This window comes from Bombyx mandarina, chromosome 03 (genome assembly GCF_030267445.1).
Source record: "Bombyx mandarina strain Sakado chromosome 03, ASM3026744v2".
Classification (NCBI taxonomy): domain Eukaryota; kingdom Metazoa; phylum Arthropoda; class Insecta; order Lepidoptera; family Bombycidae; genus Bombyx; species Bombyx mandarina.
Window position 1 is genome coordinate 483470 of NC_143210.1, and position 25352 is coordinate 508821.

The window sequence follows — 25352 nt, forward strand, 5'->3', positions numbered from 1 at the left end:
GGGTTTTCTTTATTTCCCTTGAAGTTAATCATAATGGAGGTGGTCAATATCGTTCATGGACATCAGAAATGCTAAGCGCCCAGCCAAGACGGCAAACTTTTTTTTTTTATTGCCCTTGTAGGCAGACGAGCATACGGCCCACCTGATGGTGAGTGGTCACCGTCGCCCATGGACTTCAGCAATGCCAGGGGCATTTACGTAGCAGTAAATCAAACAAACTCACCTCTTCCAAAGATATTGGGTTCGATTTTAATTTAGCTTCTAAGCACCGAAACCTTTCTGAAAAAAAGAAACGGTTATAAATTATTATATCTTTTTAGCGCATAATGATTAGTCAACTGATATTCACATAATATCCCGTGTTTAGTGAATAGTAAGTTATGCTTAAAATCAAATTTATCTTATGACGTGAAATTGTTGTGTGTCTGAGTATTTATTAGACATGCTCGCTGTCTGAGACGAGGTGCCTTCAAACTCGAACGTCTGTTGGCAGATAGGAAGGTGACATCCTCTAGCAGATATGCGTCAGTCTTGAGATAAAGTTCAGGTGATTTGAAATTAAGGTTACTATGGGAAAAAATAAATGTGGACACGATATATAATTTTAATTGCGTAATTGGGTGCAGGATCTCGCTGTCGGCCTAATAATGCTCTGTGTTCACAGAACAAACACATAACGTGACTGCCACCGTCCACCCTGAGATATGGAGTTGAAAACTTATTTCTTTTTTTTTTATTGTCCTTGTAGGCAGGCGAGCACATGGCCCACCTGATGGTGAGTGGTTACCGTCGCCCATGGACTTCAACAACGCCAGGGGTAGAGCCAAGCCGCTGCCTACCGCTTAGTACTCTCCACAAGACTCGTTTGAAGAAGGACAAGTCATAGCTCTCGAGAAAAACCGTGGAGGGGAGCTTATTCCAAAGCCGGATAGTACGTGGCAAAAAAGATCTCTGGAAACGCACTGTGGATGAATGCAGCGGCTCCAGGTAGTATGGATGACTCTACTCCGGTGGCGGGCGGTGCGATAGTAAAAACGAAATGGTGGAATCATTTCAATTGATTCCTCAGAGCACTCCCCATGGAACATACGGTACAAAATGCAGAGAGAAGCGAATTGTCTTATATAATGGTTTTCCCAGCATACAACACGCCACGCACGACTGCTTCGTAACAAAAATAGACAGGCTGGTGGTAGCCACTTGTGCAGGCTCACAATACGCCCGCCCCACTTCCAATACATGCAGCTTGTTGGTCGTTGTGCAGTGTGACGCTGAGAAAACGCTGCTGTCCATTCTCCGGTGCATCGCTCAGTCTCACGGGAAGAGACGGCGTGGGGCTGCTCGAAGCCCACACAGTACATCCAAGTGCATATCTATCTCCTAGTGCCTCTTGCATAATGGTAAATTCCATTAATATTGTTACGCCGGTAAGAGTAACGCCATCTATCGCAGAATACTCGGACGAATATCGAAGGATCTAGTAGCATCTAGAACGCTCGAGAAGTACAACGCCATCTATTGTCAGATAGCGGAAACACAATATTCTAAATGTGTGGAATATTCTTGATAATTCTAGGGATGTGATATCAGCTGTAAAAGCGTTGCAGAGATGACACGCAGCAGCACCCAGTCAGTCAGTAATCAGAACTACTAGAAGCGAGACAGCGAACGGATCACCTGAAGCGAAGCGGAAGAAACGAATTGAGAATTTGAAAGTGTTTATGAAGTGTTTTAAGTGTTCTAAGTGCTAATACAGTGTTAACTTGTAATTCGGTAAAAAAATATATTTGTCGGTAAAAAAAATATATATAAAAATATATTATCCCGAACCCCAGCACCTAACAATATTATTTTAAGCATTTGATTGTGGGAAGCGCCCCAATCATAATGTTCTCTTAGTCCGGTTGTAGGGGCAGAGGACTCACCATGTGCTAAATGTAGTTTGGCCAAGGCTATAAGGTAGGCATCCAAAGATATTGTGTTCTTTTTGGCGAAGCGCATCACCAAACACTCCAGCACCTTGTTGGAGGCCGCCACCCCCGCCGCCCACAGCAGCGCCCGCAGCCGGTACGAGGAGGCAGCGCTGCAGCTCGGCGCTAACCCTGGCCGGAGACTTGGCACGTTTAGGTATGGGAATGCGTTACTGTCAACTAACGAAGAACCTGGTTGACAATTTTTTCCGAGGGATAGTGTGAATCTTATTGACATCCTCGACCACCCGTCAGTCGTGCGTCCTTGGAGTAACGCCGCGAGTCTGGTTGTAGTTTTGATCGCGGGAACCCCCATACCCTGACCGGGTTCTGACCCCGGACGGAGATCGGACGTCGGGTGTGAGAGTGCAAGGGGAAACTTATTAATATACTTGAACTTTAAGATATTTGAGATAAGAGGTCGGATCGAACAATGTGAGTGGCTACCTGTGTAAGCGGCCCGCCAGGCCAGCAGGCGCGCGACTAGCGGCGGCCCGTCCCGCGCGCGCGCCCCGCCCCGCGCCCCTGCGTCCCGCGCCGCCACCAGCGCGCCGCACGCCGCCCGCGCCGCGCGCCACCCCCCGCTCGCGCGCCGAACCGCCCCCCGCAGCGCCCGCGCGTCAACCTGCGGGACCACACCGTGGGGCTATAGGATCTTCAACTATACATGTACAATTTACTGGTGGTAGGACCTCTTGTAAGTCCGCACGGGTAGGTACCACCACCCTGCCTATTTCTGCCGTGAATCAGTAATGCGTTTCGGTTTGAAGGGTGGGGCAGTCGTTGTAACTATACTTGAGACCTTGATTTACGTTATAGATGTCTATGGGCTCCAGTAAGCACTTAACACCAGGTGGGCTCGTCCACCCATCTAAGTAATAAAAAAATATATATATTTCTAATACTATATATTCATACACTTAAATAAAACATTTACGTTTTAATCTTGCAGCTATTAATATCATTGACAGAAAGCACAGATTGATAAGATTTTTTAATTGTAATGTTTTCAGGTCAGGAGAGTGCTATACCTTTTATCCCAAAAAACCATGTTATTCCCAAGGAAACTACATTGACACAATTCTGTCAATACGCGAGCAAAGCCGCGGGTAACAGGTAGCATTATTGTGTTTCGAATATTCAACCGTCTCTGTGCTCACGGACGATTAAGGTTTTATTCGTGGAAATTTGAATATTGTAATAACTGCCGTCTATTTTTCGATAAAAAATATTTCTAGACTTTTAAGTCCATTTGACACAGAACGAGCTAGTAGTACCTTGAAGTTTGTTCGACTTGGAGTGTCATCGGTTTCGGGAAATAAGTAATTGAAATTAGAAAGAGGTCACTCCTTCTAAAATCCTAGCTAGCAATTTTTACGGAAAATAAAGAAGTATGTAATGACCAAAACTTACTTCTTCAATGTCCTTTTTTCCAAACAGATTAGTGATCGCCATCTGTAGCTCCGGCTGAAATAATAAACGATCAATTTTTATATATTATATAAAGCACATATAGGGACGTTGGATATAGCACAAAACAAAAAGCTCACTAGGTACCTAAAAAGTAGTCAGAAGCTACATGGTGTAAGGCGGTTACCAGAGTCCAGACAACACAACGGAAGGGTACCTGTCCACCGGAGCGGAGCGAGGCAGCGGAGAGGAGAGACGGAGAAATATTAACCAATAAGAGTGCACAAAATCATTTTGAAATCTTATGATTTTGATTTTGTGCAATCTTATTGGTTAATGTTTCTCCGTTTCTCCTCTCCGGTGGACAAGCACCCTAATGCCGCCACTCAGCTTGAGACATGAGGGCAAAGTCCCTGAGGAAAGGATGAGTCCCTGAGGAGGAAAAAGACATGAGGGCAAAGTTTGTACAGTGGTTTTTGCACCTTTTGAACCTCGAACTCGATTAACCGAAGTAATTGTCTCTCCCCGCGTCTTGAGGTACGGCACGCGATATATCGACCACTCATGGCTGTACTATTAAAACAATAATCAAACTATAATACCGATGTACTTTGGTCGTCGTCCAGAAACTCCGCTCCGATGTTTGGAATGATCAGATTATCGTCGTTGACTTCCCTGAAAATATGAAAACCCAACATTGAAACCTTGAAAAGGTAACATAAACAGAAAATACAATAAGATAATCATTAAGATTTCTGTGCAGAAAGCCTGCTAGTTTCCATTATTTATAGAAACAACTTACCACACATCGGTCTGTTCGTCAGTAAATATGCGCAGTAGGAAAGCAGCTTCTGTGTGCGGACGCCTCGTATGTGGCACAACTAAATACTGCCCGGCAGGTAGCGTGAAGAACGTAGCTACTTCGCGCGCCCTGCTCTCGTGTGTGACGTCCAAAGCCCTCAAGCCAGCCAGAGCCCTCAGAGCTCCCCTCCGCGGTCCCCCTCCTGCAGGGATCTCGTACACAGCGAATCCTATTGCCCGTAATTTCCCCGCCTTGTTGGTCCCATACTGCTGGGTCACGGAGACTACTACGTGACATTTCCTAGCGCCTCCGGTTTCCGTGCGAGGTATTTGTACGTGGAATTGTGGATTTGTGCTTGTAGTTTCTGTGTAAAGGAAATTTAATTTTTTTTAATATTAAAAATTTATTTATTTCATTAGGCTTTTTCGTGTGCCTTCAAATATTAAGAATTACAATTGATTTGAAACATAAGCTCTCTCTTAAAAGGAGTCAACAAGAAACTCGGGTTTTCTGATACTTTTAAAACGCGACAGTTATAAAGCACTACTTACCGATGCAAGAGGGCGGTCCTCCAGCGTTGTAACCTCGCCTCCATCTACGTCTAGCAAGCACAGCCCGCCATGGCCGCTTACCATGTAACGCAGGCTCTATCAGCCAATCGTCCGGCCCCACGTGTACCAGTACCAGCGTTGTGAAGGCCCGGGCGAAGTCTGGGAACGACATCCTGGAATCCATTTGTTACTCTACAGTCTAATGGTTTCATTAGGCGATGGTGGATAGTGATTGTGGATGGATACCAAATCACAGATTCACCACAACAATACGACAATTTAAGATCCCGCCACCAAAAGGCGGCTTTACCGACAACTGACTAATCGTTACGACGCAGTTCTCGCATGCTGCAGACCGTGGGCCGCTATAATGGACTGCATAAATTCTTAGTGAAATTAATTCCGAGCGAGGCGTCTGCCGTCCGCGTCGTTGTTATTCTTTCAAAAACCGTCGCTCGCGCTCTGGCGCTGCGGTCCAGTTTGGCGTGGTACATTTGGAATGAAACGATAAGATAATTGCACGTGTCCTTTAGAAGTATTTACGAGTGTCCAGTTACAGTCCGAGGGCGAGCCTCTCGTATTTATCAGCACAAACGTGCCTCGGCTTTGACTTATGACGTGGAAACTATGAATATTTTATTTAGTGACTTGGCACAAATGAAATGTGTCGAAATGTTAGAAGGTTCGATCGTGGGCAGGTGCACAGCACTCGCATCTCTGGGTTGTTGCTTTGAGACGGGACAGGAGAGGACAATAATTGCTTTATATAAAAAAAATCAAAAACTGTCAGGTTGTACTTTAATCATACGTTGGTCCCTGTGGACTAAATTGAGAATTTAGTTCTGTTTATGATGTACTTACAACACACACAAAATAATAGTTAAGTGATATTGATCGGAGTCAATGCACATTGCTGCATCAGAGCTAGATCGCGAGTGCATCTAAATTCCTGCACCAGAGTGAGGGCCACATCGTAAATCTCGGACCGCTTACCAGTTATCTAAAGATACGTCAGTCACTGCGGACGTGTGTCGGTATATCAGACACACACTTAATAGTCACTTAATGACATCACTTACAAGCGAGGATAAAATCGAATGTTTTATATGTATGTACCTAGTTATGTGTAAGTGTTTTGAGGATGTTGGACCCATGTGATGGTGAGTGGTCACAGCCGCTGCCACAGCTAATACCTAATTACGTTTTGTCTTCTGCATTCTGTTACAATCTGAGTTGTTACTAACGTTGAGTTCACAGTCCGCCTGGTTTTAAGTGTTTACCGTTGACGTCACAATGTGAGTACCATCGCCAACTTCTGCAGACAAAATCTGCGTCTGAGTGGCATAAAACGAATCATCTTACGTCGAATCCCTCGGATCCACTCTCGGTGCTTTTAGGACCCTCAAGCACCGGTCACCGTCTTCCGGCCAAAATTTAGCGAACGAACTAACCCATAGATACAGCCCACTGAGTTTCTTGTAAGATCTTCACGGTGGGTTACGATTCCGATCCGATGCGAAGCACTGCTCTTGCTAGGGCTAGTGTTAGCAAATTCTCTCAAGTTGAGCCCGTGAGTTCACCAATCCGTCTGGGCGTAGCTAGAATAGCCTCTTAGACTACCAGCTCATATGTAGAGAGAAAAAAAGAAAAGCCCTATTTCCATCTGTCTTAACTTAAAAATAAATAAGCAAAACCAGAACAAACCATACCAGTACCTGCGGAACGCCATACATATTTATTGACAGGCTCCACTGACATGGCATCTCATTCTGTGCATCTCGCTCATATTTATATGATACATTATCTCACCGAGACTCGTGGTAATGGACGAAACGTGCCCATAATAAAGTAGAAGGGAGATTGTGGCTTATATTTTGTGAGTGTTTGTGTTATTTTTTTCTGCTTAGACGAGTCGAGCGGGACCTCCATGTTGGACGGATTTTTATTAAGTCACCAGTAAATGGGATCTCATGTTTTGGGATGGGTGGCTGCATGGCTGCTAATCCAACTGGCTTAGGACCAGGTGAGAGGGGAACCCATCTGCCTTTATTATGCAAAAACAACTAGCAGTATTAAGTCCATTAAACAACAATAAATACTCGAAAGAAGAAAGTTGTTAAAAGATTATCTTTAACAGTATTTCGGTTAAATTTTATTAGCATCTCCAGACTATTTGTGACTAGAAGTGTTCGGTGCCAAAATATTGTATTGCAGCTTTAAAAAGTACGTACAAATGTTTTCGACGATTCTTAATTTTTTGTAATACAGGCCTGTAACGACATCAATTTGTCTAGATGTATGGTGAGCGTAGGTGAGTAATGAGAGCGTGGGAACGCCGCGCCCACGCTGCACCTACCTCCGAAACAACGCAGTATACTAAACTTACAAACAGACAAGCTCTACGGGATCTTTAGATTCAGTTCTCGAAGCAGATGAGAACACAAGCCAAAACAATACTTGAGAATCACAAGGCCGGATCTTTTTCACTGAGAATGCCCTTATGGTACGTGATAGTTGTCACACAATCACGTCGCTGCCAACCAAGATTGTAAGTTGATGCAAAGGGCTGATATGAAGAACGAATAAATGTTGTATCGATCAGCTAAACAAATCTATATATATATAAATTAATTGCTGTTCGTTAATCTCGCTAAAACTCGAGAACGGCTGGACCGATTTGGCTAATTTTTTTCTTGAATTATTTGTAGAAGTCCAAAGAAAGTTTAAAAGGTAGATAAATATGAAAATGCTTGGAATTAAATAAAAATAACAATTTTGTTTTTCCTTTGATGTCCCCCCCGTCGGACATATTCCTTTTGTTTGGTTTTTAGTTTATTTTATACAAAAGTTTAGGTCTTTTATTTATCGATTGAGGCACTACGAAGTCTGCCGGGTCAGGTAGTCATTAATAAAATACAACTATTGACTAAAGTGAAACATCCTTAAGTCCTCTGCACTGTGGCTCTAATGCTCTTCACTCAAACGCAGAACATAATGACTCGAGAGAGCACTGCTACACTTAATCAGGGCTGCGGTCACATATAAATATAAATTATTTATCGAATAAATAATCGATTAAAAATTGTTAGTACACTCTTTAAAGTCGTTATACAATTAACCAATTGCATAAAAACGGATTGAGAAACATTTAGTGTTGTTACAAAGTTATTGTTTTATAATATTTCATTAGATTAATCTAATAGTGGATACATATAGTATGTCAATTCAATGAGCACCTATGTCGTTGTGTCTGTGGACGTGAGCCAACTGAAGACCAATAATCGGAAAGGTTTTCGGAAGGCACAAGTGTCTAGGTGAGCAACGTGCCTCCGATCCGCCCTTTGACCCTTTCTAAATTACACTTTCGCCCTTATTGTTTTCCTATATTGTACTAGTCTACATATCACTCATGATCAATAAAGAAGTCGGTTAGTTTTTCTAGTGTTTATAAAAAAAAAAACTAACTTCTTCGCGACAGCCCTGTGCCGAGGACGAACATACAGACACGTTTTCAATTTCATTTCTCTAATACGAATTTCTGATCTTACATTCGTCTGTAAATTGAAATCACGTAAAAAATATTGTTCATTACAGAATGTTAGGGGTCATTTGTACATTGAACAAAAAATAATAGATTGATTTTGAACAAGATGAGTTACAGGCCCTATCTGGTGTTAAGTGGTTTCCAGAGGCTACGTTACCACACCAAGCTGCCTCCAATGAAGTCGAAATTTTGATGGCATCCTAATTATCATTACTCTGAACTTATCATTAAAACTAGTGGTCCAGCAGTAATCGAAATTCGACTATAATTAATTGAAATTATAAGTTTGAACATTATTATGATTCTATTGTCAAATTATATAATCACAGATTTCGCCAAGACTACACTTTATGCAAATATTAATAAAGACAAACAATATTTAATCTATTCTCAATTTGACCACAGACTATAAGCAATCAATAAGAAAAGTTTGACAATAAACAAATGATATGCATGCGTGTGTGTGTCAAATACATGTTAGTGTGTGTAATGTTTTATTTATTGATTTATTGTATATTTTATGCATAATTTTTTAAAAATATGAGTATTCTGCACTTCTTCTCGATATTCTTTATAAGTGTGGGAAATTTCATACTACTCCGTCCGCGCAATTTTCGTAAAAGGGGATACAAAGTTTTTGCTTCACGTATTAATATAATTAAAATACTCATTTAAAGATTATGTATACATGTTGGTATTGGTACGTATGATCTCCATGTGTGGTCTCTACCGCGCCAGCTCCTCTGTCGTAGATCCACAACCAGAGCACGAGCGTAACTTAACTGTTCACCAGACATTTCTCACATAATTACATGTTATTATTCACCGTTAATTACTGTATTCAATTACAGTAATTACACTGCGATGATTTATTTGTCGTTTGCGCTTGCTAACAGAATTTTTTGTTTAAAACAGTACAGTTTAAATGTTGACTAAGGGTTCCCGTGGTGTCTAGAATTGAATACGCAAAATAATGTGGTGAAAACTGACACTTTCATATTGCCTATTTCTCATGTAATAGGCACGTGTAGAAGATGGGGAGATTTGATATCGGAGGAACAGTGAACTCAACGTCTTTTATGCTGCCTCCATGATAGAATTTGAACTTTAACTTTAGTTTCTTAAACAACAGCACCGGACCCGGCTATAACTTAATTATTTTATTATTTTTAACCTACAGTGATTAAGTAAGGAAACTCTTAAACTGATGATGTAACGCGATTTTGTCATCATAAAATACGGTAATTAATATAAGGTAGTAATAGTGCACTGAAGGTAACATTTAAAAGTTATACCATGGTAACATAACGCAAACATATTATTATTCTTTATTTTTACACATATACATCGTGTTAGATGTATCATAGCTAGTGGCTCTTAAGATGTCTAGTGATGAGAAGTAGCTCTATCATGTTGTATCCTGTCTATGAGATTTTGCTTACCAGAAGTCCCCAGGTCGGTCAGCGCGTCGCGCCAACAAGTCTCTGTCTGCCTCTGCAAGGGCCCTCCATTCGGCACTGCCCCTAGCCCAGGGTCCTGCCCACTCTCCGAGTCCACTGACAGCTCTCACTCTCACGAGTGCTCCTTCTCCATCAGCGGTGTTGGCACTTCGAACCCTGGCCAGTCCTGTCACGCAATACGCTTGACCTGATATCAAGCCGTTGCGGAGACGTCGCCAGCCACTTTCTTTTTCCTGTGACCCGAAGAAAAGTACATTGTGATCGTCTAATAGTTGCTTGTAAAACCTATTTGGTAATAAATTAGCACACGATCAGAACTCGAAGGGACTAAGTATAAATAAATAAGTTCAAAAACCAGTGAGTCCATAAGTACACTGTACATTTAATGTAACTCCTGTTCAAAGAAGATATGAAGGAGTTGTGAGTGATGACCACACTGTGAGCACTACCCGATGATAGTTACGATATAAACAATTATTTCTTAATTATATTATACTCGTATCAAGCGTGATTGCTTCTTAGAAGTTAACAAGTTATATCTCTGGTTCGTTTTTAGTTGTACATGTGAGTCACCCACACGTTAAGTCTTCAAAACACCAAATCTTCTTTAACTATCATCAAAGATCCCTACAGCAAAGCTATCGCTCATCCCTAAGGGCTTCCCACAAACGTTTTTTTTTATCTAGAGCTAGTAGCGTCAAACATTAGTGAAAACACTGCTCTTACTTTACATCCCTCCGAGCAGAGTATTGACAGCCACTGGAATCTGTCAGCTGGTAAATAAGCTGGTATTAGAGGTTCGGTAATCAAAATCATTTATTACTTGTCATAATTTACCTGCGCAACCGTAGCAACCAATAGCGTTGACCGTGGAACAGCCGAGTTCAGTACTTGTGCTGTCAAGCCCTTCGGTTGTTGGACAAGGGAGAAACTCTGCACTATACCTCCGGAGAGATCTTGGAGTGCACGCGACACACTGCCCACCCTGAGCGTTACGTATGAACCGTATAGCCTGAAAAAATATATCCTCATTATCCGTCAGTCACAATGCAGAGATCTTCCAAGAACTTTAACCATAAAATATTCAGGCCAGAACTGTGTGAGAGCGTTTCCACGACATTCTCAATGGCCTAGGTTACCGAAAAATTACCACGAATAATCTGAACAGTAAAAGAAATACACTGGGAATCTGGTAGACCACGACGGGGACAAAAAAAAAGATGGTTACTCCCGGTAATTTATTTATTTATAAAACTAGGTCAGCTGAGACCTTCTTTGCTGATAAATGCCTTAGTTTTTGCTATATACGAGTGATTGCATACCATTTTTGGCAATAAATAGTCGGACTTACTTGGCATAAGCCTTCTCAAGGAGCGGCAGGGTGAAGTCGTCAGGTAATGCGTTGTGACTAGTTATAAGACGACCAGCTCGCGTCGGGAGTCTGTCGTCAACGGCGACTTCGCGCCACGCGCCGAACACCCAAAAATTGAACCTGCGACCAAGGAGCAAATTAGTTTTATGTTTTTTGTCATTTGAAGTGTTGCTGTTTTCTCACAGGACCCTATGTTTCTGTTATCAAGTCTCTCCTCCTCACATTGTTTCGTCACTGCTGAGGGTTGTGATTATCACGTTTCAGCAAGATTTTATTCCTTATAATGTCTCTCCAGCGTCTACGATCATTGGCCGCATGAAGGGTATCGTGGAATGGGATCTCTAGCGTGGTGCGGATTTGTCGAGCTGCACCCGCGCGGTCTCTTTCTCTCAATCTTCCCTATTACGAATAGTCTCCCTAAGCTATCAGGTGTTTTCCGAGGCAGAGTGTCGACTGTCTTGTCATGTAACCAAGCCTATTATATTAAATATTCTTGATTCATTTTTTTTCTTTCGGCACAACCAAACAGCAAATTCGTTGGCTGCCAAGCGACATGCGAGACAAGATCCAGTACAGAAAGAACAGTGAACACCAAATATAACAAGGAAACTTATTTCGACGGAGGTCTAACACAGACCGTTGTTAAGGTCCGCGTCAACTGGACCAGCAAAGCAATCAGGTGGTCTGATACGTCCTCAGACAATACCTTAGCAGTGAGAAGCGTGCACACTATATTTTTTTCCTACCTATTCGCTGTAGCTTAAGATTACATATTACTATCACTTTAATTCTAACTCACTAGCGCATTCCACAATGCGACGTAGTCCCTCAACGCACACATATCGGCTAAATAATCACCGCAGCGTTAATTATGAAAACGCGTTCGCATCCACGAGCCCTGAATTATTGTACCATTGTTCTTGAACGCATGTGGCATGAACCTCAACAATGTACTCTTCATTAATAATTCAATTAAAAAAGCAACAATGTAACATGCGACCAATATTTGAACCGCTAATGCAAACGACATTTCAAAATTGGAGATAGAGAAGCTAGAGGTGTAAGACGCTATTGGAAATGTGTGGATGCTAGATTTCATAGTGGAACGCGGGCAGTGTCGTGGGGCGTGCCCTAATTGACATCAGATAGCTGTACTAAGCGTTTTCGGTAGTAAAAGCGAGAAGTTTTACTGTTTTATATTTCCTAAATCTATTAAATTTGTCATCATTCCTATTTTGCCAATAGTGACGGGCGAACTCATGGCTCATCTTATTAATAGTGTTCTCCGCCACGGTGGATACGACAATGATGCCAAAGACATTCATTCCATATCCACAACTGATGCTTGTCATTCCAAAAACCTATTTGAAGAGATACATCCGAATACTGCTTTCAGTTACAATTAAAGAGTCAGTTCATATCCGTCCTAGTTCCAGAACGAAACAATCTGTGCAAACGCACTATACGAGATTCTAGAGGGTTGAATTAATACTATCTTTACAGTTCAATCTCTGTACTGTACTGTATCAGCCCACGCACGTCCACTGCTGGACATAGGCCCCCTCAACTTTCGCCACAATAACCGGTCTTGCGCAGCCTGTAACCAGCGGATTCCCGTGAATGTTTACAGTTTAATCTCGCGTATTAATATCTTAATTTAATATTTCCGGCGTTTCAAAAACTTTAAGGTTTCTGGGATAGTGGACGACGAGATAACGCCCTAAAATTCGTTTTAATTATCTCTAAGAGTCACGAAGAAACGAAATAGTGTAACAAATGGGTTCACGGATAAAGGAACAAATTCTGCGTTGATGCCAGGTGGTACAGCCGTAGAAAGTAGACGAAGATATAATCTCTGATACTTCGTAGTAGCGAGCTCCCCGAGGAAAAGACGGATCTAACGGGAGTCCAAAATCAAATAGAAGCAACTAGTAACAAGGGTCTGTAGGTGGAGAATTCTGTTAAATTTGTCCAAACGTAAGTTTTTGTGAGTGTTCCTCAACTGAGTGAGCACTACGATGACCGTTCCCGTCGGCCGGGCTGCAACAGAATCACTAGGCTGGTGTTGGTTTTATAATTATGACAGGCGTGGACAAAAACCTTAGCATCAAAGTCCTCGGCGTCCGCGCGTGACTGCCCTCGGTGACACAGTCCCACGATGACAATGCCGGTGGTTAGGTTCGCGTGAATGTAGACAGATCATGATTACTTTAAAGATTACTGCGAATGAAAAACTAGTTGCGTGACGATTTCTTGTAAAATAATGCTAATATTCAGAGACTACGAATTATCATAGTCATTCTGGATAAAAATTAAAACAATTTACGTTGATATATCATTAAAAACTAAACTACTAGCAAAATTGTGAAGAAATTTTTATCACCCGATTTTAATCAATCTGAAAGCGTACCTACCCTTCTAAATCGCTCTATATAAAATAAGTATATTGTTATTTTTTAATAGGAATTTAAAACAGAACATATTTAGACACGATACGTAGATTATATTTATCATTACATCATGTTATATGAATTATTTAAGGTCAGGTCGACCAAATTGCCAGCCCTCAAGTTGAGTGCAAACAAACGTAACGCAATCTGAAAAGCTAACACTAATGGGCTCATCAGATAAATATGTTGACGTCACGGCTATACGATCTTACGCTTCTAATTTTTGAGAATAAATCTATAGAAAAGTGCGACAGCTAGTCAGACAGCACTTCTCTGATTTAAACATTAACAAAGAACATTGATATTCGTCTCAAAACTTCGAAAATTATTATTGTTACGCTGGTAAGAGTAACGCCATCTATCGGCAAATAGCAGAAACGAATATCATAACAACGAGAACGTTCGAGACGTCCAACGCCATCTATTATCAAATAGCGGAAACAAATATCGAAGCGTTTGGCCTTACTCAGAATTTTATCGATAATTCTAGGGATGTCGTATCGTTTTTAAAAACGTTACGAGGATGACACGAAGGCAGTTAGTAATACGATCTACTCGAAGCGAAACAGCAAACGGATCACCTGAAGCGAAGCGGAAGAAGCGAATTACGAGTTGTAAAATGTTCTGTAAGTGTTTTAAGTGTTAAATAGAGTTTTAATTTGTACTTCAGTCGAAATTTTATTTATCTTGAACCCCAGTGCGTTACACTATATATTATAAAGTTAAGCCTTATTAAACGAGATACTAAGCTGTGAACGTAATTATTATCACACATTTTCACTTATTAGCACGTGTTAAAAAGTCCTCCAAACATCCAGAACATTCTCTTTAATGTCTGCGAAAACAATTAAAATGCTAATGAGTTCTTCAAAACATTGTAAAAAGAAATCTAGAGCGATAGTTTTAATAAGAAAGTTAGTTAAATTCAGTTCAAGTTTAGCGGAATAGTTCAAGTGTGTGAACAATGAACGTAGAAAATAAGGCTTTCCGTACACTTCACTGCGGTGACTAATGTTCCAAATAGGGCTGTCATAATAATGGATCTTCTTTGATTGTCATGGACAGGGTGATGTTGTTAGCCTGACGAGAATTTAACTGGTGTTATTATAAGCCAGGGTTAGTACCACTCTACTAACGGTTTCCGGCGGGAAGCCATCGTAAGTCCGTGCTGGTGCTGTAAAGCAATCGCTATTCAATCTGATTGGGGGTTTTGTTATATGTATATATGTATGTTTATTACTGGTGGTACGACCTCTTGTGAGTCCGTGCGGGTAGGTACCACCGCCCTGCCTATTTCGGCCGTGAAGCAGTGATGCGTTTCGGTTTGAAGGGTAAGGCAGCCGTTGTAGCTATACTGAGACCTTAGAACTTATATCTCAAGGTGGGTGGCGCATTTAGGTTTTAGATGTCGATGGGCTCCAGTAACCACTTAACACCAGGTGGGCTGTGAGCTCGTCCACCCATCTAAGCAATAAAAAAATAAAAAATGTCCAGGGTGTCTGTGTGCTTTTTTAACCCTTAGATGGGTAAATGAGCTTACGGCCCACTTGGTGTTAAGTGGTTACCGGAGCCTATAAGTAAGTGCCACCACCCACCTTCAGATATGAGTTCTAAGATCTCAGTATAGTTAGAACGGCTGCCCCACCCTTCAAACCGAAACGCATTACTGCTTCACGGCAGAAATAGATAGAGTGGTGGTACCTACCCGCGCGGACTCACAAGACACCCTAGCACCAGTAATTATGCAAATTATAATTTTTGCGGGTATGTTTTTATAACACGGCGTTATTCCTTCACCGTGGAAGTCAATCGTGAACATTTGTTGAGTACGTATTTCATTAGAAAAATTAGTACACGCCTGCGGGATGCGAACACCGGTGCATCGCTAGTTACGAATGCACCGGACGTCTTATCCTTTAGGCCACGACGACTTCAATTGTATGCCATTCACGATATATTGTGAATGGACTTCAATAACCGATTACCATCAGTTGCGCTACAAATGGTAAAGGGGCAGAGGATTCATAACAATGGTTAACCTATTATCCGCTACTATTTGATCCTTTAGTAATCCTATCCGAAAAAGTATTCTGATTTGTCAATTCATAGCCAATTAGGAGGGTGGGCCACATCTAGTTGGCTACACACAAGATGTAGTCCGTATCACAAAAGTTTTCGTAAAAAATCTGAAAGTATGTGGAATTCTTAAAGACGAAGGTTCGACCCTGATTCTACCATTGTTTAAGTGTAAATACATCGTGTATGAGTGACCGACTTATCATCGGACGTACTTACGCTATTGTTTAATACGATAGCAGACGAGTCGTGTAATGTTTATTGATCATTGTTTAGTTTTATTACGCGAAATAAAACTGTTTGTTCAAAAAATTATGTGTAAATGAAATTTATTCGCGAGAATTGGAGTTTCATTTTAAATTTTGTGAATGACAAAGGAGTTCACGGGCCACGTCAAAAATGACTTCCGCCATAAACACATTAGATTATTTATGCTTTTATTTATTTATTTTTATTGCTTAAATGGATGGACGAACTCACAGCCCACCTGGTGTTAAGTGGTTACTGGAGCCCATAGACATCCACAACGTAAGTGCGCCACCCACTTTGAAATATAAGTTCTCAGATCTCAGTATAGTTACAACGGCTGCCCCACCCTTCAAACCGAAACGCATTACTACTTCACGGCAGAAATAGGCAGGCAGGGTGGTGGTACCTACCCGCGTGGACTCACAAGAGGTCCTACCACCAGTAACCATTATGTTGTTATTTAATCACCCATTCATCATTGAATTCTGGAGGATGTGATAGCTCCGCGGTTAAAACGAGCGGGACAGTGGTACTGACCCGGCGGGCTTACAACATTACGGCCTGCCGGTAAAACAATATCCAGTTTAAAGCCTTTTCTTCCAAGCAACCGGTGAAACGGAGTAATCTCTATAGTATGCCATCAAATATTCCCGATTGACTTCCACGGTGAAGGAATAACATCGTGTAATAAAAATCAAACCCGTAAAATGATAATTTGCGTAATTACTGGTAGGACCTCTTCTGAGTCCGCGCGGGTAGGTACCACCGCCCTGCCTATTTCTGCCGTGAAGCAGTAATGAGTTTCGGCTTGAAGGGTGGGACAACCGTTGTAACTATACTTGAGACCTTAGAACTTATATTTCAAAGTGGGTGGCGCATTTAGGTTGTAGATGTCTATGGACTCCAATAACCACTTAACACCAGGTGCGCTGTGAGTTCGTCTACCCATCTAAGCAATAAAAAAAAGTACAATGAATACAATAAAACTAATATTGAACCTTAATGAGGTTACATTAAGACTACTTTAACATTGAATCACGTGTTTTTGTTTTTCATCTCATAATTTCCGACACTCCTAACTGTTTTCGTAGTCATGGACGACTAACTAATCATTTGTTGGTCTTGAAATAACACACTAAATATCGCCTAATGGTTTAAAAAGATTACAGTAAAAAAAAACTTACAATATATTGAGGTCTAATATTCAGTTTGTCTTGAATGCATCCTCACGATCCCAGATGAGAAAAGTTGAATACGTAATTGAAATTTTTAACGAAAATTTTAAAACGAAAAGAAATTCCTAGAAACGAATACCTACCTAATGACACGCCCCATTTAAATATTTGCTGGGAGTTGACGCATCTAAGAGATCCCTGGACGCATTATCAGATATTAAATTCTTGAGTAAATCTTCGATGTTGCGACATGGGAATTTGGCATTTGGTCTCGGGGCTCGTGGTCGGCCTGCGGAGGCGGTCATTACGTTGCGAAAGGAAGGCCTCTATATGGAAAATAATGTTTCTTGTGTTATTTGGACCGTAAACGCAGCGCCGTTCTCAGATCGCTAGTAAACGTTTATGAGAGTAGAGACGGCGCTGGGGAGGCTGTATAATAATGGATTCTGACACTAGTGTCTGTGGAAAAGAGATGATTATTGGTAATATGATCATTGGTAATACGTCAGGAGTGATTAAAAGCATCACACGGTACCCTACTGATCTCTGACTCGATTAATGTATTTAGCCTTAACGTGAAATTTTTAAAGTGACATTTGTTTTTTATTGTCATTACATGCATGTACCTATACGATCCATCGTCTCTACATCATCAACGGGGGGGACAGCCAGACGCCGCCTACTACGTACATATAAAACAAGATCTTCAAATGCCTTCACAAAATCCGCAATACCACATTGATAGAGGTAGTCGACGTCGCCCAAAGCACGTCATTACGGATCCTCCCGATCCATTAACGGTGCTTTTAGGTACCACAAGCACCGGTCACCCTCCTCGTTGAACCCGTCGCTTGCGACGAAGGGCTCAACGAGCGAATTAGCCCATAGACACAGCCCACTGAGTTTCGCGCCGGATCTTCTCATTGGGTCGCGTTTCCGATCCGGTGGTAGATTCTGCCAAGCACGGCTCTTGCTAAGGTCAGTGTTAGCATCACTTCAGTTTGAGCCCCGTGAGCTCACCTACTAGTTAAGGTTACGCTGAAATAGCCTCTCAAGGCTATCAGCTTACGCAGAAAAAAAAAAGATAGAGGTAATCATTTTTAAAAAGTGTGCGGAGTTTTAAAACACCTTTCATGATCAGTCTTAACTAATTTGTGATAATTCATTTAGTTATATGTACATAATCTTAAGCCTTTTAAAGCTACAATCTTGCCCAGGCTAAAAGTATAAAGAGAAGGCGGTCGCGGACATGTTTATTGAACGACATGTGTAATTACAAGTTTGCAAGACTTCATATATCAGACGCTATTAGCGTGCCACCGGCAGACACCCTGACATTTTTATAGTCACCATGAATCCATTCGCGTGTCTATTTTACTTAGTTTAATCGTATGTGGTTATTTAATAATATAGATTAGTGATTATTACAGTGCTCCGTTTAGTGACACCAAAAGTAATGGATGTCCGGGCAGAAATAAGAGTGTCGCTAGCGAGCCACGTGCAGTATTTTAATTAGGAACTACAATCCAGCTGACAACATAATAGGGTCTTCGAATACTCACGACGTACTCAACAAATGTTCACGATCGACTTCCGCGACATCGTGTAATAAAAATGAAACCCGCAAAATTATAATTTTCGTAATTACTGGTGGTAGGACCTCTTGCGAGTCCGCATGGGTAGGTACCACCACCCTGCCTATTTCTACCGTGAAGCAGCAATGCGTTTCGGTTTGAAGGGTGGGGCAGCCGTTGTAACTATACTTGAGTCCTTAGAACTTATATCTCAAGATGGGTGGCGCATTTACGTTGTAGATGTCTATGGGCTCCAGTAACCACTTAACACCATGTGGGCTCTGAGCTCGTCCACCCATCTAAGCAATAAAAAAATAAAATAAAAAAAAGAATAGTCTTATGACTTTACTAGCGATTCGGAATGAAAATTCACCGCTGAGAAAATTGAACAAGAAACAGAGTTTTCTTTTTGCATCATTATCAACTTTTAATCAATAATTTCTAAGTAATTTTCAACAAAAATGACTTTCAGGTTTCCATCAATTTAATATAAATAAACTTTAAGTTGGAACAAGAGACACCCAGACAGTAGCGACTGTTTGCAAACTACATAATATGCTAAACTTATTTAAGATGAACGGGCGGAGATAAAGAGCACGTAGTCCCGAGCATTCTCATGAATGTTACAGAATTGCACGTTAATATCCATGTTTGGGATAAATCTGAGAGATATTTATTCTTGTACTTCAGCGCTATCCTAGAAGCCTCTCTTAGCTGAACACGCATCGCACAATTTTCCTGATGTAAATTCTTATCAAATCTAATCAATTCTATTTTTTTATTTTTTTATTGCTTAGCTGTGTGGACGAGCTCACAGCCCACCTGATGTTAAGTGGTTACTGGAGCCCATAGACATCTACAACGTAAATGCGCCACACACCTTGAGATATAGTTCTAAGGTCTCAGTATAGTCACAACGGCTGCCCCACCCTTCAAACCGAAACGCATTACTGCTTCACGGCAGAAATAGGCGGGGCGGTGGTACCTACCCGTGCGGACTCACAAGAGGTCCTACCACCAGTAATTACGCAAATTATAATTTTGCGGGTTTCATTTTTATTACACGATGTTATTCCTTCACCGTGGAAGTCAATCGTGAACATTTGTTGAGTACGTATTTCATTAGAAAAATTGGTACCCGCCTGCGGGATTCGAACACCGGTGCATCGCTTCAACACGAATGCACCGGACGTCTTATCCGTTAGGCCACGACGACCACATAAATCATCAATTCTAAATTCAATTTTTCTGATACTAAATTTTTATGAAATCTAATCAATCGTAATTGATCAATGCAAAATTTTATTTTTCTGATGCTAAATTCTTATGAAATCAATAAATCTTAAATCATCAATATAATTCCAAATTCAATTTTTCTAATAATAATATAGTTTATGGTATATTATGTTAATTAGAACCACTTTCACGATTTAATCCCTAATTTTTTATTGATATTCCATTATTTTGTCTGTGACCACGAAAAATATAAAAAAGAAAATTCGAAACGTTGGAAATAACAATGACAATACAAAATACGAGACGAAACTATAAAAGCAGTTTTAATTATGTAGGTACTTAAAAGATGTCCTGCTTCAAACGAGGCTTGTGGAGAGTATTAAGCGGTAGGCAGCGGCTTGGCTCTGCCCCTGGCATTGCTGAAGTCCATGGGCAACGGTAACCACTCACCATCAGGTGGGCCGTATGCTCGTCTGCCTACAAGGGCAATAAATTTTTTTTTTTTTTTTTAAATTTATGGGTAACAGTTAAAAAAATTACGTTTGAAAATTAAGTCAGCATTCCTAACATTGAACCGGGATTGGGCCCTTAGGGTGGCGAAGCGCGTTGTCGGAGCCCCGGCCGGTTCTTGCCCTGGGACAAGTACAAGATTTCGTAGGCGTTAGTCCGATAATAAATAAAAGATCAAATATCCGCGCAAGGTCAGTGTTAATTACTGCGGTGGCATCGTGGCACGCACTTTACAACCCATTGTCTCAGGTTTTATTCCCCTGCCGGACACTAAATTAGATCTAATCTGTATGTACCGAGGGTAATGTAATCTGTAATTAACATTTACAGCAAATGGCGCAGACAATAGATATATGCATATCGTTTTGTTTACGATTTAACTATCATGTTCCTTTTTAGTAATAAAATATAAACAGCATTTACAATTCAGAATTGTGTTGAATATTCCCAGTAATAAAATATACGTAGAATAATATAATATCTATTAACAGGCTCTGGAAATGATGATGTGTAAATCTGATCCTATGCTTCGGGTAGGGACTACGAAATATCTGACTCTCTTTATTCTATTCTATTCCGTCTGGATGGTACCAATAATGATGCAGCAATAGCATTTAAATATCTTGAACTTAAAGATCGGAATCGTGGTAAGAGCACGTCTGAAATCATGAAATCGTCGTGGTATAAAGGATAAGACATCCGGTGCATTCGTATCGAGCGATGCACCGGCGTTCGAATACCGCAGGCAGGTTCCAATTTTTCTAATGAAATACGTACTTAACAAATGTTCTCGATTGACTTCCCCGGTGCAGGAATAACATCGTACCTAAAAATCAAATCCGCGAAAAAAAATTAATTTGCGTAATTACTGGTGGTAGGACCTCTTGTGAGTCCGCACGGGTAGGTACCAACACCCCGCCTATTTCTGCCGTGAAGCAGTAATGCGTTTCCGTTGGAAGGGCGGGGCAGCCGTTGTAAGTACACTGAGACCTTTAGAATTTATATCTCAAGGTGGGTGGCGGTATTTACGTTGTAGATGTCTATGGCCTTCGGTAACCACTTAACACCAGGTGGGCCGTGAGCTCGTCCACAAACCTAAGCAATTAAAAAAAAAATTAGAAAAAAATTGCTTGCTTCGAATGTAATAGTGGTGTTTGTACCTATACTTATAAGGTTAGTCGTGATCATATAACAATTTGAGACTAGTGCGCGTCTGGGTGATCCCGCGGTCCCGCCTCGAGCTGCGCGCCCCGCCCTCCCAGCACAATACCTTAGTCCAACATCAATAAACAATGCTTGTTGCTGTCCCTTTTTGATACATTTCCATCTCTGTCGTGTTGTTGGTGGTCTTCGCGGCCACTCGCTTGTTCCAGTTTCGCAAACATACAGTCTGTGAGCAGATATACGACAAAAGGAAGATTTTCCACCGAGCAGGTGTTATTGCTCGGTAGACCGACGGTGTGAATGTTGTTTTTTTCACGGGGCTCAAATCTGACGATGTTGCAAACACGAACCCTAGCAAGAGCCGTGCTTCGCAGAATCTACCACCGGATCGGAAGCGCGACCCACTGAGAAGATCCGGCGAGAAACTCAGTGAGCTGTGTCTGTGGGTTAATTTACTCATCGAGCCCTTCGTCGCAAGCGACGGGTTCGACGAGAACGATGACCGGTGCTTGGGGTACCTAAAAGCACCGTTAGTGGATCGGGAGGATCCGAGATGAAGTGGTTTGGGCAAGAATGTTGTTGTTCGGAACTTGTATATATGCGAGCTTATCTTGAAAATGTCGTAAGCGAGATTCAGGCATCTGTCAAATATCTTGCTTTGTATTATGGCTACCCGCCACAAGTCTATATCCTATATCTGATCGGTCTGAGTTTTGAGAACTTACTTAAAAGATCCATTATAGTGGACCTTAAAGGTCTGCGGCGGTATCACCCGGTCCAGAAGGCGAGGGGTGAGCGCCAGGGCTGCAACGGCACAGCATAAGCTGCTGTCGCCGACGGCACCCACCTCTATACTCCATCTGCGATCAAATTATAAAGCTTATCACACAGACTGGTGGTGGGGTGGGTCGTAAGTCCGCACGGGTATTCACGACCATACTGCATATTTTCATAGCGAAGCATGTACTCCGACTTGAAGAGTGGGACAGCCGTTATACTATAGAACTGAGAGAACTCAAATCTCAAGGTGGGTGGCGAGAATTATAATTTTCGTAATTACTGGTGGTAGGATCTCTTATGAGTCCGCACGGGTAGGCACCACTACCCCGCCTATTTCTGCCGTGAAGCAGTAATGCGTTTCGGTTTGAAAGATGGGGAAACCGATGTAACTATACTGAGACCTTAGAACTTATATCTCAAGATGGGTGGCGCATTTACGTTGTAGATGTCTATGGGCTCCAGTAAGCACTTAAAATCAGCTGAGCAATAACCTTGCTCACCCGTGTAAACCACAAAAAACTTCAGTTGGGCCTTCTAAAGCTATAAAGAACGAGGTCATCCCACAAGAACAAACTTAACGTGAAATATCTAAGTTACCTCGCAGCAAAGTCATCGTCATTCTCGTCTTCAGTGACTCCATCATTGAAACCTTCGCCCCGGAATGCAGGCCTCGTGCACAGCTCCTGTCAACAAGGAATCATTTCAACGCTGGCCATGGGCAACTGAGTTAACTAGTACTTCTGTTGATGTGCATACTGCAGCGCTGGCTTTCGAGGATTAGACGCCCGCTGCAGTGGTATACACTATGCGATGTTACAATCGCAACCCGCAGGCGGGTTTCGCAGGCCTTTTTGTCTAAAACTCCAATTACAAGAAAATAATGAAACTCGAAAAACGTGTCAATTTAAGTCCGCAAGTATGCACGTATTGTAACCCAGGTGCCAACCAGGGTGAGTATTTTGGTCCCCTCTATTTCTGCTACGAAGAGGGCTATCGCTAATATCGTTTCTCAATTTGTCAATTTGCGTGCACTGGGTATACCTATTAGTCCAAGGACGCGTGGACAGACGATGATAGGGCACTGTTAGCGTGAACCGTAGTAAGCTCTTTCATACTATTTAGTTATTTCGTATAATTAACTGTCGTATCTCGCACTGGCGGATGCTTATTACGAAAACAATAACAAGAAGACAGTAACTGACTAAAATAATAATTCGTTGCTTGCCGCTTACAGCGAACGTAACGCATTTATTTAAATAAAAAAACAGTTACCGCCCTAAATATTAAATGGTCATTTAAAAAGCGTAATTCTTAGAATCAGTTGTGGCGCGTGAACGCGTAACGCAGTCTCAGTGATAGTGCTGCTCGCATTGTAGGGTTGCCAACAGAAAATAATCCTGTGTTTTTTGTTGATATTTATTATGACCGCACCTAGCGACAACAGGAACCAGGTCTTAGCCAACAGTGGCACATACAAATCGCTCAATTAACTCAACATTCCTAGTAGGAAGAGTGTGCTTAAGCGGAAACCACCGGTAAAATGCGGGAATACAATAAAAATTCGCGGCAATACAAAGGATAGAAGAAAAAATTAATTGCAACCTAGAGTGATATAGCGGTATAAAATGAATATTAGCGCATATTGCATACTAGTGAGTTCAGAATGATATTTTCTGACTACTTTTGCGTTTTAATTATTTGTGAATTTGATGGTGGGAGAAATGTATAATTGTAAGATTTTTGGCGGGAAAGCAAGGCGCGAAATTGTGTGAATTGTTTTGTTTTATTAATTTAATGTTTAATCAGGTTTAAATGTGTAATAAACGGCGGTTTATTAAGTGTTTAGTATCTGTGAAAGTGTACAAATGTGCGTAAATAAAACAAAGCCAAGCTTCTTGAGAAAAGTTTCAATAACAAACCACCATTTCACTGTCTATCATTTAATTTCATCCCAATAGATTAATATCTCAAATTAATCAATTTCATTTCATTGCGCTCCGTTTTTTTTTTAAACAGAATAAATAAAAGATTAGGCTGTATAGTGTAATATCTTCGTGTTTTCATTTGGAAAAATGGAACTTGCATTACCGTGTTGTTAATCGTGGTAGGAAATATTGATAAATTTTTCTTATGTAATTTAACGCGAAAGTTCAAAATGTTTCGTACTAAAGATCATTTGAAGAAATGTTTGTGAAATCTAGTTCAATGTGACAAACTATCATCTCTCACATAGCTTGTTTTTGCATTAAATATAATATTAGGTATTTTGATTCTAAGTTATATTAAATTCCAGATCACTAACAGCTGCTGCTTACATAGGTTCCGGTGGCTAAAATATCTGTAAATTACGTAGTTTTCAAAAGTTTGTAACCCTATCCGTTTGGGAAGGGCGTCTACCGAAGCGCGTGCTCACTGTACGTCAACTTTTAATAACAATTACATCAATTACAGCATTGCGTGGTCCACATGCATGATTACTGTTACAGTCGAAATACAGCGGAGCAACAGAGTGGTAGCGTTATTGTGTAAAGTTTAGCTCTCACTCGAGAAGATGCAGGTTCGAATGAGCAATGACGTCGAGTGACAGAGTGCAGAGAGAGTCGTATAGTGGGTAGGGCCTGTGGTATGTTTCCAACATCTGCAGACCGTCACGTCCTACATACCCCGCAAGCCACCTAGGTGCGAATACCCTGTCTTAGGATCGAAAAAAAAGGCGTGTGACCAAAGTTAAGCACTGAGTTGCAAATAATTAATTCTCTAAACGTAAAAGGCTGGTAACTACTAATTAAAAAACATGATTGGAGGATTTAGGGCGCACCAGCCATAAGCTCGTGTGAAGTGAGGGCCAAACTTTTCCGCAGATTACGGGTTCGCGAGATAACTAAACCATTAAACAGGTAGGATGGTGTTACGTACCCGTCCGTGCAAACATTATCTTTACCCACCTAACCCTAGATAGACTGTGACTAGCTCGTCTTTCCATGAATAGAATTTAGAAGAAAAAAATTACGTTTAAAGACACGTTTAAA

The 25352-nt window shown here is 41.3% G+C and overlaps 1 protein-coding gene across 3 annotated transcripts in view; it reads right to left on the minus strand.

The window, feature by feature from the left end:
* LOC114251866 (calpain-11) overlaps positions 1 to 25352 on the minus strand; it is a 66808-nt gene that overhangs the window by 5252 nt on the left and 36204 nt on the right. For all 3 annotated transcript variants that reach the window (XM_028186272.2, XM_028186271.2, XM_089739000.1), the window contains 12 exons: positions 22921 to 23006; positions 22269 to 22403; positions 11089 to 11229; positions 10575 to 10749; positions 9720 to 9970; positions 4734 to 4906; positions 4183 to 4546; positions 3983 to 4055; positions 3384 to 3437; positions 2418 to 2595; positions 1926 to 2102; positions 224 to 279 (listed from right to left, as the gene is read on the minus strand). In XM_028186272.2, the coding sequence (XP_028042073.2) occupies positions 224 to 279; positions 1926 to 2102; positions 2418 to 2595; positions 3384 to 3437; positions 3983 to 4055; positions 4183 to 4546; positions 4734 to 4906; positions 9720 to 9970; positions 10575 to 10749; positions 11089 to 11229; positions 22269 to 22403; positions 22921 to 23006 (1863 nt within the window). The remainder of the gene's footprint in view (positions 1 to 223; positions 280 to 1925; positions 2103 to 2417; positions 2596 to 3383; positions 3438 to 3982; positions 4056 to 4182; positions 4547 to 4733; positions 4907 to 9719; positions 9971 to 10574; positions 10750 to 11088; positions 11230 to 22268; positions 22404 to 22920; positions 23007 to 25352) is intronic.